The 19,825-nt window shown below is 36.1% G+C and overlaps 1 protein-coding gene across 5 annotated transcripts in view; it reads left to right on the top strand.

Moving 5' to 3' along the window:
• EVI5 (ecotropic viral integration site 5) overlaps positions 1 to 19,825 on the top strand; it is an 87,340-nt gene that overhangs the window by 65,383 nt on the left and 2,132 nt on the right. Inside the window, exon 20 of one of the 5 annotated variants that reach the window (XM_062581569.1) lies at positions 15,933 to 19,725. The exons of 1 other annotated variant lie outside the window; for it this stretch is intronic. In XM_062581569.1, coding sequence (XP_062437553.1) covers positions 15,933 to 16,238 — 306 coding nt within the window. In that variant the 3' untranslated portion in view covers positions 16,239 to 19,725. Of the gene's footprint in view, positions 1 to 3,046; positions 3,090 to 11,091; positions 11,550 to 15,932; positions 19,726 to 19,825 lie in introns of those variants that run through there. 3 more of the 5 variants (XM_062581561.1, XM_062581565.1, XM_062581568.1) reach the window with 3 other exon arrangements.

Below are 19,825 nucleotides of genomic sequence, written 5' to 3'. Positions count from 1 at the left end.
TTTTACGTAATCAGTATAACTTCTAAACTTTAAACATCATGAGGTAATACAGTCTTAAGTTAGGTGCTTTATATCTGTTGTCCTTTAAAAGGAGTAATACAGATGCCAAAGATAACTTTAAATCTATTTTAACAACATTTTCTATACTTTAGAGAGCCAGTTGTGGTTTTTAACTTGGAAGTTGAAAAATACTCAAACAACTAAGTGACGTGGGGTTTTTTGGTTTTTTTTCCATTTTTTTTCTTTTTTGGTGGGGGGGGTGTCTTTTAAGACAGGTCTCTTGCCACTGTGACCTACAAAATACACTTTTTTGTAATCCTGGCACTTTTTGGAAACATGCTCTTAATCTTTTTGGATGTGAAGAATGATTTCCAGGTGAAATGTCTCCCAGATCTCTGTAGGATCAAGACGACTAGAGGAGAGAAGGTGACTTCTGGGAAATTATTTGCAAATTTTTTTTAGCTTTGAGTATAGTTTTCAAAAGATACTGTGATCTCTGTCCTACATCTCTTGCTGTTCCCAGGGAATATAAAACTGAATAAACCAGGACTTGACAAGACTAATACTAAAAGCTTGATAACAGTTATCAGTGAATCTAACTGAAGCAAAATAACAAGTTTTGAAATTTATTTTGCAGTTTAGCTTGTTTCTTGAAATGCTTCTCATGCAGTTCTAGCTGTTGTCTAGTCACCTTCAGCAAGCAGTATAACTTGTATCCCTAAGAAGGAGAACCAACCTTCTTCTACTGACCTACTTCTGAAGTCTTGTCAGCCTTAGTAAAGTAAAATGCTCCTTTTTTTTTTTAATCCAAGGAATTTTGAATAGAGGGTATAACAAACCCACAAACCTGTAAGTGGGATGAAGATGGATAGGGAGCACTTGTTCACATCTCTTCCAGTGCAAGAATTAAGACCATTAAGTGAAATTGGAAGTATGTTGGAAGAAATACTACAGGAAATAATTTTTACAATTTAAAAGATGAAATTCCTTTTGCTCCAAAACTGCTGCAGATACTAAAACCTATATTAATACAAATCCAAAAAGCAACTGTTAAAATTCATGGAAAAAAATTGAGGTGATACACAAATGTTACTCATAAGAAATGAGCTAATTGCTGAAGGTTGGGAAGAATGTTGTAGGAGAGTATCACTACATATTTGTCTTGTTATATTTTTTCAGAGTCCAGTGTCAAAGACAGGATGGGGAACTAGATTTGTCCTGGCTGTTCATATATAGTGAAATATGCACTTACAGAATAATGACTTAAAATATTTCAGGAGGAAGCAAGAATGAGATTGTTTACTAGTGTGCAAGTCTTATGCATTTGCTTTTGATACTTGAATGAAAACAAAAATCCTGAAACAAGTGTGCCACACTCTTCCAAAGATTAGAAAACCTTCCTGAAACTACCCTTGTTATAGTATTTAAGCATGGTTGATGGAGAAGAACAAGATGGATATTTGGAGAATTATTACCCTCTAAAGCAATTTTTTGAGGCTTTTAGAAGGCTATAATGGTAACTTTGAGGGAAATTCTGGTGATTGAATCCTTGCTTATTGGCAAAGCAGAAAGGGGAAACTTTTTAAGTGTTTCCCATTTTCAATATCTGAAAACTTGGTGGTCTCTCAAAGAAGTAGTGACTGCTTTTCCGCTCCCCCACACATACAACTTATCTAGAAATGGATCTGATATTATGTTGTAAGAACCTAATGTAGTCAGTAAGATTTGATATAGGTGTTATCTCCTGGTCTGATCTTGTTCCTAGTGAGCTAACACTTTAAGATTGGCTTAATGAAAACAGATATAAAAGTTGGAAATTAAATACTATGCTTTTAAAAGATTTTGCTTGTGTAAATAAAATTCAAGACACTTTAAGTAATTACTTTGAAGATAGATAATGCATTAGATATGACCAGCAGAGTAATTTGGAAGAAGGTTGAAGCTATGGATAAGGATACATTTTGTGTTTGGGATAGCTTTCTAGGTTTTCACTGCTGAAACTAAAATGGAGAAGGGAAATTAAACCATAGTCATCAGTATGAAGGATTCTTTCAAAAAATAAATCTAAGCCCCATGATATAACTACTAAATAAAATTCAATGCACTGCAATACATAGGAGGCAAGCTTAAAGCACATTAGCAGTTCCTTTGGCTTTAAATACTGTGAACTTGCATAGAAGGTAAACTGTGTTTAAAAGCTGCCAAACTACTTCCTCTTTTTTTGCCATTAGTTTCTCTTCCCTGTGGAGATGGGGGAATGCTTGTTCAAGCAGCTAAACGATTGCTACTGCTGCAGATGAGCAGAGTCACGTTGCTGCTTGTGGCTGCTGGAGCACCTCTTTGGCCTCTTCTAGCAGCGTTCCTGGCTCCTGCTCCTGTTGCAGTAGTAGCAGTTCGGCATGTTACTGGATTTGAACATGGTGGACAGGTGCAGCAGGAAACGTTATTCCTTTTCTCTGTTAATTTTGTTATTAGGCTTCCTTTGAGTCAAATTCACTGCTTACTCTAATCAGATTTCTCTTATTTGAATCACTAGTGGACCATATTTGGGAGCAGGATAAGTCATTCTAGTGGGTTTCACTCTGCTGTAGTTAAACTGGTCCCCGACTGCTTAGCTCAGGTGTGCCTATATTGTGTTGTAGCCATATGTGAATGCAGATACATCTTTAAATTGCCATACAGCTACAAATGAGTTGGACGTGAATAGGTGATGGTGGTGCAAGGGTTACCTGGGGAAAGTGAAGTCTAGTTAAACTCCAACCTACTAGAAACCAAGCCTCCACTGAAGACACTTCTAGGGTGACGACTGAACTTTCCAGGCTTGCAGGTGGATTAGATCACATGGGCAAATAAGACTGAGATAAACTAGATTTGTCATTGTTTGGAAGTCTTTGAAATAGAAATCTGTAATTACTTACTCCATCAGAACTAAGGAGAGACTAGCAAGTCCAGAAAGGCTTGCATCTTTTCCAGTAACACTTACGATTGAATTTAATATTTTTCCACTCTTTTGTCAACTTATTTTTTTCTATTCTTTTTCAACCAGAGATAATAGGATTTATGAAAGGCTGGAAGGAGTGTACTGCTTGCCTTCCATGTAATACAGGTAGATACATATTTTTCTCTTGGCAGTTGTCACTTTTCCCTCATTTATTCTCATAAAACTAAGAACAGCTAATCTTGGTAAGATTCATTTCCTGCAATTAGTTTTAATCAATTTTTATGTTCTCACTTTTTAGTTTTCACTAAAATTATAATGCTGGTTAAAACTACTGTATTTAATTTTACAGAACACTTGTTTTCTTTCTCAATACTGATGAGAGTCTCATTAACACCTTCTAATATAGTTTGTTTTACTAAAGACAAATACTTTCAAAATAGATGGTTCTCTATAAGTGTTTTCTGACTTGATAAGAGAAGTTGTCCCTGAAAGGAAATATGTTAGCCCTCAGATTTAGAGAGTAAGCATTTCAGCTTGTGGTGGAAGTTTACAGCATAATAAATCATGTGCTTTTTCTTTTACCGTATCTTGCAAGCACAGTTGGACAAGAGACCATCAGATTTTTCCCTCCCCACAAGCAAAGTTCTTGCAAGGTTGCTGGACAGCTAAAAATGTAGTTGCTTTAGCAGTACGTGTCAAAGATACAGAGCCTCTGTGCTGGCGGAGTCTGATTTAAGTGGTTGTGGTCAGTCTGAGGAACCTGTGATGTGATAAGATAGCGTCTGTGAGGTCATGTGGTTTGCAAACACCCAATCTAACGTAGCAGCTTTGTCTACACAGGATAGTTAAATATATACTCTATGGTTTTGAAAAGTCAATTGCTTATTTTGTCTTTTAATTCAGCTTGTCCTTGAGAATCAAAGATGTTATATTGGCTTGGTAAGTACTAAACTGTTGCAGAAGTACAAGACTGAACTGATCGGGAGTCAATATTTCTCTCATAATTTTGGCTCCAGTATAGTTACCCTGCCCTTAATAAACATCTGGCTTTAGAAGCTATCTGTCTTAAGCAATCAACTGGCAGAAGCCTTACTGCAGAACAGAATCACTGAATATATATTGTAAACATTAGTGATTTATTTCAATTGCTTTTTTAGTGGATGGTGAGAGTATAATTAACACAGACACGTTACACTTGCCCAAAAAGGCAAGACTGGTTCCATATTAATGGTATTTAAGGATAATAAATCCATAGCCACAGACTCCATCTTTGTATCTCTTCCTTCTTCATCCGTAGGGCCTTTCAGCTCTAAACTTCTAATTTTGAACATTACAACCAGGACAGTGGCATAGTCTGTCCTCAGAAACAGAGTAGGTACGACTTTGTTCACTGCAGTGGGACTAAAGATGAGTACAACTGTTTCACTGCCACTACTGTCTAATTAGATTCAGTGATAAAATAAAGTTCATGATTATCCTTTTTAGAAACATTCCCCCCACTGCCTTTTTTTCATGATAGTACATCCCTCTATGTCAAAGCTCCAGATCAGTCTTGCAGAGGAATGTCCTACTAGTGACTGATTACAGTATGAGATGCACATAGCTAGCTATACTTCACTAAGTCTCAGTTTAAAGTTCTGGCTGGATTGCCAAAGCAAGCAAACTGATTTTAGATAATATTACTCCACTATCATAGCAACAATGAGTCTTGAGCCTTATTTAAGCTGTGTGACCCATCTGCTCTAGTATATAGAGCTGTCAGGGTCCTCACCTTATGTTTTTCACATAAGTGAAAAAAGTGCAGTGACTGAGGACCTAATTGTTTGAACTTACCTAAGCAGTTTTCTTGCAAAAAATATTTTGGATGTTAGCCACCATACACAGGTCACAACTCTGTTCTCCTTAAACTCAGGAGAGGAATGCTATGCATAACCAATAATATGCCTGTGTAAACTTTGAATATATGTGGGGCATACAGTGAAAACACAGTGGAAATTCTTTTTGAAATTCTTTTATCACTTTCACATCAGCATTGCAGCCAGCACAGTTAGGAGCTGTTTCTGGAATCAGAGACAAAAATAAATGTTACTTAATCCACCAAAAAAAAGGGGGGAAAAAAAAGAAAGAAAGAAAAAAAGCCAATGTTAACTCCTGTTTTAAAAGGATAGTAAAAGTGTGAATGGTCATTTCCTGTAACTGTTACTCAGAATGAGTATGTTTTAAGTCTCTGTACCAGCCAGTACATTCTTGTTAATGCTTGAGGTTTCAGTTGTTTTTATATTTATAGATGTCTGCTCTGAAGAAAAGGAAGAATGAGATTTAGGTAGTTCCCTGGACATAATTTCAGAACAATTGCAGTACCTTCAATGCGATCGTGCTGCTGTTTCAAAATAGGTGTTGCCATGTCCTCACTCCAAGTAAACACTTTCATTAGAACTCCATGTAGGAAGGTTTCTGGGAACTTTCTCGGTTATTTATAGAAACTTCCCAGGACTGGATCAGCATAGAACTTTCCTCTTTGAATTGCATACAATCTTGTTTTAAAACAGCTTTACCAAATATTAGAAAAATACCCTCAATGGATAAAATTTGACTTATACTTACTAAATACTATTTTATTTTGAAAATAGTTGTAGTTCAAAAGTAGGGTACTTAGCAGTGTTACTATTTTAATTGCACATTTGATATAGGACTTCAAAGTTTAATTTGATTACATGGCAGTAGATCAAAAACAGATTCTTTAACCATATAGTGCAGTGATCAAAAAGTCATGACCTCCCATTGATCGCTTTATTGGTTTCCTGTTCTGATTCACTGGAAACCTTCTAGTCTAAACACTTGTTGCTAGTTTTAATCTATGTCACGTTTACAATACAGCAGACTTGCCTTTGCTGTGACTGATGTACAACATACATTTAACATCTTCCTTTTGGCTCAAGAGCTTTTTTAACTGATAATATTGTAAAAACATTTTGTATTTAAAATAGAAAAAAGTCAAAACTTATAGTCAGAAAATGTAAGAGCACACTCAGAGCAATCTGAAGTATGTAGTACAACTAGAGGCTAGTTTGGGGGTTTTTACGCATTAAAGTTTATACAGTCTGATTCAAACTTGCTGGTGTTTATAGAGACTTTGTACAGCATTTTGTACTATTATGAGACTGTGTATAACTTACAGAACCTAACAATATAAAGAATAGAGGCCAAATATTTAAGTGCTGTAAGAAGTAAGCCTGAAATGACTCACTCATGGAAATTTCTTGCTGCTGTTTTGCTGTTCACTTATGAGATGGCAGTGGTTTGAACTCTGTCTAGTGATATGGTCAGTAAAGTTCACTTGAGATAAATGTGTGCCAGCATGTTACTCTGCTTTTAAAACGTATTTTCTAAAGGATGATCCAAAAGTAATTCTCTAAACAGAAGAGCTATCACATAAACTTGGATCATAAAGAATTAATTGATGTATTTTTTCCATTTATCAATGTTATAGCATCTTATGACTGTTCTCCCTAATCCCACTCTACGTGGCTGAAAAATCTCAGTCCAGAGACTTTTAAGACAAGTAGCCATATTGGTAGAGCTGAAAATTCTGGTATAGGATATTGCCATTCACTGCTGTTGTGACTTGGCCCACAATAAACTTAGGCCAGGGCTTTAAAGTGTGTTCCGGCTCCCAGTCAGCTTCTGTTGTTGCCAGTTTCAAGGGTTTTTTGCTGCAGTTGCTGTAACAAATAATGATTGATAGATCATTACGTATTAGCCTGAATTCAATTTATGAACTACAGAAACAGTTGTGCTCCCTTGAAACAGTGTGTATCAAGAAGTTTACGCATGTATGAAAGCCTGGAGACAAGAACTGGATATGGACAGATCTGGAGCCTTTCTACCATTGTGCAGTTATATGTAATTCATATGCAGTTATACTGTAAATCTGATGTCTTTGAACCCTTCTGGCATACTGAAAGTAATATTAAATAATTTCTTCTACCTGCTTCCTCCTTTTTGTCCTAAAAACCCTAACAGATCAAACAGACTTTCTTCAAAGAACCATTTCATTATACCTCAGAAGGAGGAACCAGAACTCCAAGTCCTCTAAGAATTTCTTTGACAAGTGATTTCATGTTGAATAGGTGCATATAGCATTTCTGGAGGCTGTGATAAGGGGGGGAATGCCAGCAGGAAGCAAAAATGAAGCTATTAATTCTGAAATCATCAATACAAACAAAGCAGAGGGGTGTTTTTAGCAAATTTTTTTTGAAGTCACTAAATTTTCACTGATCTGGAATTATTGCTGATTGTGCAGGATTCCCATTTGAGTCATGCCAAACTCGGTCCCAAATAAATGGCTAAATGTGCAGACATGGGTCGCACAGTCTTAAGTATGCTAGACTGCAGCTTGGCTCTTGCTACAGTGACTGGCTAACAACTTCATTTCAAATTACATTGCTAGATTCCTTAAAAATCAATATTTTGTTTATCTGACAAACTTCTGAGTGAATTTTTAGATGAGAAAATGAATTTCTGCATTCAAAATGTATTAAAAACAAAGTTTTACTGTGGAGGTGTTTTTTTAACATATAAAATGTGTAATAATGGATTATTTACTACTAAACAAAGGAAACAATTCTGCAAACTTTCAAAGGCTGTTACTGCACACTATGTGTAAGCATGATCAAGGCATTTCCTGTCATCTTAAGTGATGGTACCTAATTCACCGGATTTTTAAACGGCAATTTCCATTTGCCTGGTTTTGCTTTAGTCTTGCTCTATTTCTCAATTAAATACTATGATTAGGATCTTTGGCACTGCATTGCAAAAATCAGTTGTGGGGGGAGGGAAGCAACAGCAAATCATGAAGCTATGTATTGGTGATTCCCATCTGCTAGGGCCTCTATTTGTGAAAACTCTCTCGCCCATATTAATACGTCAGGCTCACTTTAATGTAGTTTAGGTGAATTACAAAGGGAAGCAAGTGGTTTTGTCCATGTCAGTGTTCTATTAACATTTTCCTGAAATCTTCTATTTCTTTTCATTCTGAATGCATTCTTTCCTCCTTATGGACATATCTCTCCAACAATAAATTAGTGTTGAACAGCCTGGTTTTCAACCACTAGACATCTAACCATTTTTTAAAAAAAATTTTTGATATTATGGTATCTCAAGGAAAGGAACACTAAATGAAACAGCATAATGCTCCATAGTTAAGCATATAATTAACTCTATTCTATCCATTTCAAAATTAGTGAGTCAGACCTTAACCTGACGCAGAATTTCTTTAGAAAATGTAAGATGACTCAAATTTGTTCTGAAAGAGTTGCAACGGCTTTTATTTTAATTTTATAAACAAAGAATTGTCTGAAAGCAGCAAATGAAGATGTAACCTTTTTTTCTTGGATTCCTCTATTAAGTATGTATCTAATGATTGTTGCAGATCTTTGTGTTGTAAGGCAGACGTGGAAAGGGAAAAGGTTCTCTTTAAAAATAATTGAATATAATTAATGCAGATCTCGATCTACAGTAATATTGTAATTTCTTCAGTTAAATGTAGAGATAAATACTGCGTTGGAGAAACTGAAATGGTTTAAGTAAGAGCTCTGGGGAAGGTCATCTGTTTTCCATGTGGATATCAGTGAAGGGGAGCCCATACAGTCCTTTTGGCTGCTATCTTCCAAACTACCCATGTTATTAGGGTGTCCCCTACAGGAGGGACAGTGGTTATCTAGCAACTGGAGCAAATTGAATAAATAGGAAATCCTGGATTTAGCACCTGTGTTCCAGTCTGGTTGGTTTGGGCCTCTTGAGTCATAATTTGCAGTATTGATTGCTGATGGCTGTTATTTACAAGTTAACAATCCTAATTATGGTTGTGTCTATAGCCCATCGTGTTAGAGAAAAATGCTAACGTTAACTGAAGTGAAACAGGAAATTCACCAATGCTGAAATAAAAGCCACAACCTTGAGCTTTGTCTTAATAGAGTTGCAATCATAACACATTTTTAGGTTAACAAACTAGACTAAGTTTGTTTAGAGAATGTGTCACTGGGGGTCTTTACAGAGAATGCTGTCTTATACATTGTTGACTTATTTTACAGATAATCTTGAGAGCTATACAAATCGACAGGAAGTTCTCAAAAAACTGTCCTCTCTTTTGCATATGATTCACACATTTGGGTAAATTCTGCTTCATGATTGAGGAAAATGAGATGTCTTTAGAGTTCCTTTGCATTATTTTTTTTCTTTAGGATTATCGCTTACTAAGTCAAATTTGTTTTTTTATTTCAGACTTTTCAAAGAGCAATAAACAATAGCATTTTATGAAAATGCTTTAATATAATTCTCTCACAAAACACACCTAGCAGTCTCCTTTATATAAGGAAGCTGACTATGTAAGGGGTTGCTTGGGGAACTTTCAAAAACCCATTTGCACTACAACCATTTAAAGCTTGCTATGGATTGTTTCAAGTGATGGATTGTTAATATTAGTTTCTGCCACTACTAGGTTTAGCTCCTGGTGTCTCCACTTATGCAGAGTTCATTTTGTGATAGTTTCAGTATGAATGTGACTCACTGTGGAAGTGCAACCTTAAATTTAAAAACAGGCTTCAGAGAGCTTAAGATCTCTAAGGACATTCTTGCATTCATGGAAGTGAAATAGTAGTATGGTAAAGGCCTGTAACCTTAACTTTTTGTTGTTCATTCTCTTTGAGTGCATCTGCAGAAATGTTTGTGTTATGATACCTAATGGACGTAATACTAACATCTCTTGAGCTGAGACTTATTTCCTATTCATTCTGTCTGTGATGCTATGACTGCTTCATTTTATTTGAGATAAACACTTATCTGAATGAAATTGTTGGGAGGATTTTTAAAGGGATAGCATGCTAGTGTATGTCTTAATGGAGCTTAATGGAGCTCTCCCATGACATGAGGGTCAGCAGTGAGTAGCAGCCAACTGTTGTAAGTATAAGGGATCCCAGTTTACACTGTGGATCACTGGTTTCAGGAATTTTTAAGAATTCTAGTTACATTGCTTTTATCTATGTTAAATATAATGCAATAGATATTAAACTTAACTGACACTTCTACTTTACTTGTAGTTAGACTTTTTGACAGCTAAATCTCTTTTGATGTTCCCAAGTTGACGATCTCTTACTGGATTATACGATAGGTATTTGAAAACACTTATGATTTGTTTCTCTTTGGCTAGACATGATTAGACTGTATTTTCAGCAACGTTTTAGTTTTCTTTTGAATCATCTTTGTTGAATAACCAGGAAATGCCTCTAAGTTTTACTACCATTATTAAGGTAGAGATGTATAAAGGAGGGATTCTGATTTTTACATACTACTTGCTGTTTAGGAGAAGCACCAAAAATTCAGCAACTTTATTTTTTTCTTAAATATGAATTTAGCATGCTGTCTTCTACCAAAAGCAATTTTATTTACTGAAGGTGCTTTATGTTTCGATCATATTTTGATCTCAGTTGTGTATTGCATGATTACTCTATTGTGAGTAGACTAAATATTTATTGGCAAGTATTATTAAAACCATTCTTCATCACTTCAGAATTGGGTAAATTTCAAGAATTAGTCACTAAAGTCTTTAAAAGAAAACAAACTAATACTTTAGAGTTTGACTTCTTTCAACCACTGAATTCTTGCTAAAAAAAATCTCACACGTTCCAAAATCAGAACGTCTCCTAGAATTTGTTAGGTAGAACTTCTTATAACACAGTCCTTTAAAATTTGACTGTTTTGTATTTAAAGATCAAAGGAGCATAAAATCATACTTTGTTTGCAACTGACCAGCATCTCTCATTTAATATGGAACAAGTTTTAAATTGTATTTAAAAAATCTAAATTTCTCTTTACTCTCTCTCCTTTATGCCTGGCTTGATGAGGTAGTCAACATCAGGTAAGAGCTTTATTTTGAGGTCTAAGGATCTGATTGTTAATGCTCTATCTGCCGTTCTTCAGCTCCTCTGAATTTGTGAAAGTATACTGTTACCCTTTAAGAATATGTATAATTAGGGTCTTTTCATATGTTGAAGTAGAATATACAGTTTGTCTTTAAAATATTTAATTCTTTAGGTACATAAAAACATATAAAGGCAAGCATCATAATTATTAACACTTTGTTCTTGATCCAGCCAGCTTTTGAAGGAACGACAATGAAATACATTTTGGTCGGACAACGTTACTATCTTTGAAGCGTCTTAAAGACCATGTGATTAAGGACACAGTACCACGTGAAGTGAAAACTGGATTAAAGTTAGTCATCTAGATCAGAACAACCTTGATTTGAGATTTAAAAGCAAAACAGGTGGGTTTACCCAACCTGTCTTTTTTACGGAACTGATCAGGTCTGAGATTCTTGCAAAACTGAAGCATTAAACAATAGAGATTCAGCTGAGTGCCACTCATCAGGGGTTAGACAAGATCTAATTCCTTTCATATGAAGGACAGACAGTTCCAATGCTGAAACACTTCAACTAGTTCGTTCTTACACGCCTCTGTTTTCTTTTGTGACTCTAAGGTATAAGTCTATATTCTGCTGAGATTGCTGCAAGAAAAAGGCCATTCCTTTTTCCCGGAGGTGGAATAACTTTACTGTTAAAGGTAGAGAGAAAAAAGAAGTGTGGGTTTTTTTTTTTTTTTTTTTTTTTCCCTGGGTCTTTGCCCAGACTTCCTGTGACTTTGATATGCTATTTGGCTACTTTAACAAAAAGAACTTGTCATGATGCTTTTTTTTTAGTACTTTAACCTCCTTTTCATGTTCAAATAACTTGCTGGTGGCAAGGATCTCCAGAATTCTCTCTTAAAATTGAGTGAGCAGATGAGCTTCAATGGAAATAAATTTAAGGTAATCTATCTGTGGAAAAATCTAAGCTGTACTTGTACAATGGCAAACATAGAATTGGTGCTTACGCTTCAGGAAAAGATGTTTTGGAGTCATCACTGAGAGTCTTCTGACATCACTGGCTTAATATGCAGCAGCAAAAATGGCTCACACAATGTTGGGCATCAACAGAAGTATATTAAGAACAGCATAGTGGGGGGTCATATTGACACTGTAAAATCTTGGTGCACTGCTAGTCTCCATGCATCCAGCTGCATGTAGAGAAGTTAAAGAAGGGCAACTGAATGATCAATAGGCTAGAACTGCTATTTTGAGGAGAGAGAGACTAGAAAGGCTGGGACTCCTCAATTTGGAGAGAAGGCTGAGGGTAAGGGTTATGATCAAGACTTAAGAATTATGACTGCAGAACTTTCTTTTGACCAGTCCTCTACATTACTAGAGCTGGGGGAGTACTTGCTGAAACAAGCAGGAGATGAGTTTAAAACAGATAAAGAAGTTTCTGGAACTTAATGCCAACAGGAAGCTGTGGAGGTAGAAATATCAGCAAGTCTGAAAACTCAGTCACAGACAAATCACCCATAAATGGATGCTGAAACTATTAGGCAGAGCTGTACTGTCTGCTACAACAGTTCTAGATCAGTGAGTGAGGACTTGCGAATATGAATGGAATGGACTGTAAAAATTGGCCATGTTCACAGAATCATAGAACATGAGGTTAGAAGAGATCTTTGGAGATCATCTAATTCATATGCTGTCCTTATAAATAAATAATTAAAAAAAATAAAGTTCTGTTATCACTGTTGGAATACTGGGCTGATAGACCATGGTAGTATACAGTAACAGGAATATACATCCAGTTGATCATGCTTCTTATGCATCACTGAATCAGAATTACTCAAGTTGGAAGGGACCCTGGGAGGTCTGTAGTCGAGCAGCCTGCTCAAAACAGGGTCAGCACTGAATTCAGACTAGGTTGCCCAGGCCTTCATCTGATCAGATGTTGAAAACTGCTGAAGATTGAGTTCTACGGTCTCTCTGGGCATCCTGTTCTAATGCTTAACTATTCTTTTTGCATTTTTTTTTCCTTTAAATTCAGTCAAACTCCTGTTTTGAGTTATGATCAGTGTGTCTTCTCCCAGCATGCATTTCAGTAAAGAGCCTGGCTCTCTTTTCTTAGTATCCTTCTCTTACATACTGGAAGACTGTTAAGTGTCCCCTTCCTCCAACTTCTTGAGGCTAAACAAGACCATTTCCCTTGGTCTGTCATCCTTGGACATAAACTTCAGCCCCTTGACTGCCTTAATGCCCTTCCACTGAATCTTCCACCTATCAACCTCTTGTATTGAGGGGAGGAGTGGGGTGACAGGTCCAAAATGGAGCAGACTCAGTCTAATGAGTGCTGGGTAGAGAACAACCGCTGCTTCCTGTGATGCACTGCCTATGCCTTTGTCAGTACAACCCAACATGCTGGTTACTTTTGCTACCAGGGGACAGTGCTGATTCATATTTAGCCTACTGTCTGTCTGGACCCCCAGATCCTCTTCAGCAGAGTTGCTACTGAGCCAGTCAATCCTCATAACAAAAATGCTATGTTACAGTGTTTGTCAGTGCTTCTAGCTGGGCTGACCTTTTTTCAAGCAGATGGAGATGAGTTTGCATCGCAGTTATGTGACTGCATGGCTGCAGACTTGTTGCATATGTTCTGTACAGTGCATTGGTGCTTGGTAGAGGTCTGGTTCCCCTTGGATGTTAGAAGAAGGGGTTTATTCCCCTTGGATGAAGAAGGTTGCCCAGAAAGCAGGCAAACATCAGGCTGCAGGCCAGAAGTGCGTCTAGAAGGTCACAGGCTGTGCATCCTTTCCTTAAAATAGTAAAGGACAACATCAGACTATTTGTCCAAACTCAGTTTAGAATTTGGCAAACGCTATGTCTATTTATGAATTTTTTCAATAACACCAGTCATATTTGGTATGTGGAAAGGATTTTGCCTGAAAGTATGAAGCCATGTTTCTGTCATGTTACCTAAATAACGTTCATCTGAAGGTATCATGTATTGAAGAAGACGGCTTGTATTCATGCATTCAAGGAAACAGCTGAGATCTGTGGCTTGGCCTTCTGAGTGTTTAAAACAATTAACATTGAATATAAGTTCTGTAGTTAAGGTAAAACAGTGGTTAGCAGTTCAGACCTAAAAAGCACATGATTTCTTACTCTAATATAAAACCTGTCACTTGTTTGGAGGGACTTTCTCCTGCAGTTAGGGGTGGGGAGGAATTGTTATTTGTTTTTCTGGTTGGGCTTTTTTGTATTAGGGATTAAAATGATGCTTATTTTGGATACTCCATGTGGATCTGACATGTAATACAGGGTATTTTAGAGATATTGCTTCTAAGTTCTAATGTGCAAGAGTGTATCAGGCTTTCTGTATCTAAGTACATAAACTTGTAAGAATTACTTATTTTAGATGCACATTACTGTCCAATGTATAATATGACATTAACAGATTTCACTTGCCTTCTGAATTATGTTGTATACATAAGAACTTTTTTTTGCTTGCCTTTACTTGGGGAAATTCCTTCTGAAACAACTGCAGCCCATGTATATGAAAAGAAAATGTAAAGACCAACTTTACACATACTTAAAATGAAAGTCTAGATCTACAGCATATACTAGTATTTCTAACATGGACAATGATGTACATTAAAAGTGATGTAATACTTGCAGCTTTTACTTGCTGTCAACATCTGATTTGAAGGCTTCTAGCATACTTGTGAATCTTGTAGTCTTTTTTTCATCCTGTGCATAAGCCCATGGAAAGTACAGAGATTTCTTCTCTGGATGAGCAGGTAAAACTATATGTTGGTATCATTAGCAAGGACCTGTATGCACTATTTCTTTTCGAGGTGAATATCTTTTCAGATCTCAAACCTCAAATAGATCTGTGATGCAAGTAAAGCAGCTCTTCAGGTTTTTTCTTCCTGCTATTTTCCACATCTTTGTTATTGTGAAGAGCTGCTTACAAAGTAACTTTTGATACATCTTCCTTTTGAAGCGCCCAGAATAGCTTGAGGAAGTTTCTGTAAAGCATTTTTAATGCCTTTCTATGTCCTTAGGATTTTTATCATTATGCTCTCTCAAATGGTCAAACGGGCTGTAATACAGTTGCTACTATAAGATAGCAAAGATGAAATTCTAAGAAATAACCTCAAGAATATCTTCAGAGAGTTACAACTATTTTTCACTAAATAGAGGATTTGCTGGACTTTAAAGTGTTAGGTTTTACTTCTTGAATAACTTGAACACATGGTTATAATAGTTCATCACTCCAGCACAATGCATTTGAAGTTAAATATGTACATCCATGGTCTGATCATCATTTTTGTTGTTTGATGTTCTTGATGTGCTCTTAGAATTAAAACTAGTTTATTTATGCTGTATGAAGAGAGGTTTCTCTTACCTTGTGATCCGAAATCTTACCTGCACTGAAACAGAAAATGGAAAGACACTTGGTCTTGCACTGTAGACTGAACTAAGTATTTCTCTTCAATGCTGGTTTCCTCTGCCTAGAAGAAACAGCAGCAATATTCACTTGGGCTCTTTGGAGAGAGAGGGAAGCTTTTTATCAGGTGAGAAGGGGAGGTGATAAGCAGAGGAAGGAATAGAGCTGTAAAAGGTAAGACATAAAGGCCAAAAGCACTGACCAAATAAAGGCCACTCTAGAAAAAGCAACTGCCTAAGCCATCCTCATAGAGATGTTAAAGATGGAGTAAATAGCCTAGAAGAATTTGTGCTTAAGTGTTCCTGGGTACCTTGATGTATATATGTATTTTTAAAATTTTCAGACTTAATACTCTGGGAGTCGAAGGAGAATTTTGGAAAGTGTCAAGGACTGTTTAAGATCTCCTTTCAAGGCTTCTGCTCGGGCAGACAAATGAGTCACTTTAGCAGTTCTGAGTCTAGCTTGGTTTTCAAGTGATCATCAAATGTGTTCCTTCTAAGTCTATATAATTTAATTCATTAAAGGTTCAGAGATGCCTTTTTTTGTAAGTGTTTTTGTTTTATTTTTATTTCTACTGTCAGACTTTTGAATTGTGATTAACTATTAACTTTTTTTTTTTAAAAAAAAAACAGATCAAATGCCTAAAAGGCCAGAGAGAGTTCTCAGACCAACCCACTTTTGATGGGATTCACATTGTCAACCATTTCACAGGAGATGATGAATCATTTCATTCTTCTGATGAAGATTTTATAACTAACTCCATACAGGAGACCGGGGTGAACTTTCACCTGCGTAGGAGGACTGGTCAGATGGCTCTGGATCCAACAGTTGTAGAAAGCAGTGACAGTGATACTGAGGAAAGCACCCTCCAGACTGGGAGTTCAGGCAAAGCTATCTCCAAGCAGAGAAGAACAGAGTCTTACTCTACTACTGTGTGATCATCACTGTGACTAGAATTGAAGACTTTCATATTTCTTTAAGGGTTAAACTGTCAGAAAACTTGAAAGTGTCCAGCAATTGGTTTGGGTAACTATTGGATCTTGTCTGGCCTGTAATACATACACACATACTGTCTGTCTGCCTTCTCTCTTTGCCAAATCTTGCTGATGACATACCATTGCCATAGAACAGGCTAGGAAGAAGTTGATGGATGACAGTTTTAACAGTATTACTGAATGTTCCCTGGTTCAGAAAATACAAATATAGATTTCCTTAATGGATACCATTTTTGCTGTTCACAAACATGGAAACTATTTTCTTCAAAACAAATTGCTCTTGTGCAATACTACCTGCTCTGAACAAATGTGTATGTTTTACATTGTTATCCATGTGTGATCAAGATGGATGAAAACAAACCATCTGATCATGACATATATAACTATCTTGTGCTTCTTGATTACTTTTGTCTTTGTTAAAGTTATTGGATGCCCACAGGAGACCTAAACAGAAGCCTTTATCTGTGTTACTTCATAAATGCAAATACTGGTCACTAAAGTCATAACAGATTTTTTTGATTATTTTGACTTTATGTGCATCTGCTTTTGATGTTGCTAAATAATACCTGGTCTGCATATATTAACTACCATGTTTATTTTGTACATATTTATATACCTGTACCAAGCTGAAAATGTACATTACACATTTTATATGGGGAATGTAAATGTTGCAATATGACTGTCTGGCATTCTAGCAGGAGAATGAATTCTGTATATACACACTAGTAGTCAATTACCAAATAAAGGCAAAACACTAACCTTAGGTTTAATTTCAGCCTAGCTACACTAACAGGTTCTTGTATAACTGAAATGCTTGTTCAGAACACTATTGACTGAAATCTTTTAACTTCATATATATGTAATGCTAATAAATTTTTCATGATTTAACAAGGTGGCAGCATTTACTGTTTAGTTGCTTCTAAGGTACAGGCCTTAGTTATCACTCTACTCCAGAGCTAAAGTAGTCCAAATACGGTCAAAAATTACTCCCAACTGGCTTAGTTTGCAGTTCTAATGAAGGCATGCTCAGTACAATAAAAATACATGCTTTGATTTTTAGTTTTATGTTGGGGAATAGTTAGAAGATAAATACTGTCCTGTCACCAAAAGAAAATAGGCATCATTCAACAGTACAATAGGTGCTGAGCACTGCTTTCTTGAACACTGTCCTGAAGGTAGAGGTCTTTAGTTTACATCAACATGGCCCTAACTTCTTGAACAACACAACCTCATCCTCTTAATAGTTGTCATAGGAATACTCATCTGATCTCTCAGATGCTTTCTAGATAAGAATATTCCACATAGTGGCTACTATAGCTGCCTTGTATAAATAAACAATCCTTAAAACTTGTTTACTAGTGATATTGCAACTGTTCTATTAACGTAGGCAATGCACAAGTCAGTACTGACAAATCAGCACACACACCACTTATTGCTTCTTGCAGGTTAGTATCTGCTTAAAACTTCACAAGTGCTGAAGCATACTGCTGAACATGTTCACCAGTCCTCTTGGGCATTCACAGCATTTTGCTAACTTCTCAGTATATCTTTGGAATAACTCCTTTAAAAAAGCCAATAGAATTTAAGGGGAAGAGTGGCATTTATAAAAGGAATAGGGATAGGGAAAGCTGCATAGAAGAAGCAAGTTCTGTCAGCTGTAGTATTTGCATAGATGCTATCTAAGTCTCAAAGCAGGCAGGTGACAAATCTATTACCTATCAGCAGTTCCTGGCTTGCTTCTGTTATTGCTGCAAGAAGTCCCCATGTTCTACTAGTGCCTATGTAGTTCCTAGCATAGTTGGTGGAAATTGCCATCTCTGAGGGTTAGCTGACATTGGTTCTAAAACCTGTTGGAAATTTCACATATATGAAACCAAGTCAAAAGCCTTTTTGTTCACTCTCAAATAACAGTTGCCTTATTCCCCCCCATGAGCATTGTGATAACTTCTGTTTGCACCTGGATAATTGTTCAAGAGGATAGGTGACAAATGTTATGTTGCCTGTCATCAATACCAGCTGCAAGTCTCTTTTGAAAGTAATGTTCTGTAATAAGTATCAAGAGCAAAATTCAATTGGAGAGCCATAAAATCCTGTGTGTTTGAACAGTGAAGTGTTATGATTTTGCAGTAACTGCCATACTCCTCCATTGATAAGATCAGTTAGCAAGGGTTATTTAATGAGCTTTTGTCTTTTTATTTGTACTAATAGTACAGACACTGAATAACAGCATAAATAAAAATACCATGGAAAAAGCAAAAAGCTTTGTCCAAATAACTGTGTCTGTTTTAGAAATCAAGGTGAACCACTGGACGTGCTACAGTTTCAGAAGACTTGAATTACACACAAAATGGAAGTTATCCTTGTAAGACAACCTAGCAGAGGCTATGCAAAAATCATCCCTTTTTTTCTTATGCATTCTGCCAATAAGGACACTAATTGCTTTGCCTATGTGTATTATGATTCAAGTATTCACCAAAATAGATGTTGATTTGTCAACAGCACGGATAGTATATTTATTCATGTAAATAAATAAAGCACACTAATTCTACTACATTGCATGACCTTGCTTGTGTGATCTTCTAATAAATGTGATTGTTAAACTTGCTTTCTTGCTATGTGCAGGATTCAAAAGATATATGTCAAAGTTAAAAGTGGAAGTTAATAAAAGCATGTAAACACAAAAGGTAGGCTGCTTAAATTGCAGATGTTGCAGCTGAGAAGGCAGTTAGGTAAAGAGTAAGCAGGTAAGGGGAATGTCCTGCCATACACAAGGTTTGGTGGTGAAAATGTTCCTGGTTCCTCAATCAGATAATTAAATCTTTTCACTGGAAGTGGAAAGGTAACTACTCAAACTCTCCATCAAGAGGTAAGAAAAACCTCAATACTTAAATTTTTTATTCCCCCAGGCTAAGAGGAACTAATGAAATTTATGGATTAGACCTTTTTAATGTAGGACTTTTGATTTTATTAATGCTGCTATAGTTGTGAGTCCCTCTTATTCTGTTTATTGTACCTCAATAAAACTTTACTTAAAAGAAGCTTGTAACATTTGTGAAAAATTGAGAAAAATGATTAGTTGCAGGAAGGAGTACAGCTGTGAAAGCTAGAAACATCTATTAGTTGTTTGCTCACCTTCTCATTCTTTGGCAAAATACAGGCCTCACCTACATACGCATTAACCGAAGTACCACTTTCAGCTAAAATTTTCAACTGTATATGTGAATGCCTATATTATTTTAACTGAAATATATTCCCATAAAATAGATCAAACATAAGTGAGAAGCATCCACACAGGAGTTTGCATAAATTTAACAAAACCACTTTGTAAATCATGTAAAATTGTACTCATTCAGTACTTGTGCCCATTTTGTGGAACAGTGGCAAAGAAGAAATTGCATGTTTAATTAAACAACTATTTTATATCAGAGAATGGGATAGTGACTTTGATTTAAATGTGTTGCTCATGTAAAATTTACGTTTTAAGTTAGAATGACCTAAAGATACATCTGCATAAAAATATTCACATTTCA

This window comes from Rhea pennata, chromosome 8 (genome assembly GCF_028389875.1).
Source record: "Rhea pennata isolate bPtePen1 chromosome 8, bPtePen1.pri, whole genome shotgun sequence".
NCBI classification, from domain to species: domain Eukaryota; kingdom Metazoa; phylum Chordata; class Aves; order Rheiformes; family Rheidae; genus Rhea; species Rhea pennata.
The sequence above is the reverse complement of the archived record's forward strand: the minus strand, read 5'-3'. Positions and strand labels throughout refer to the sequence as shown.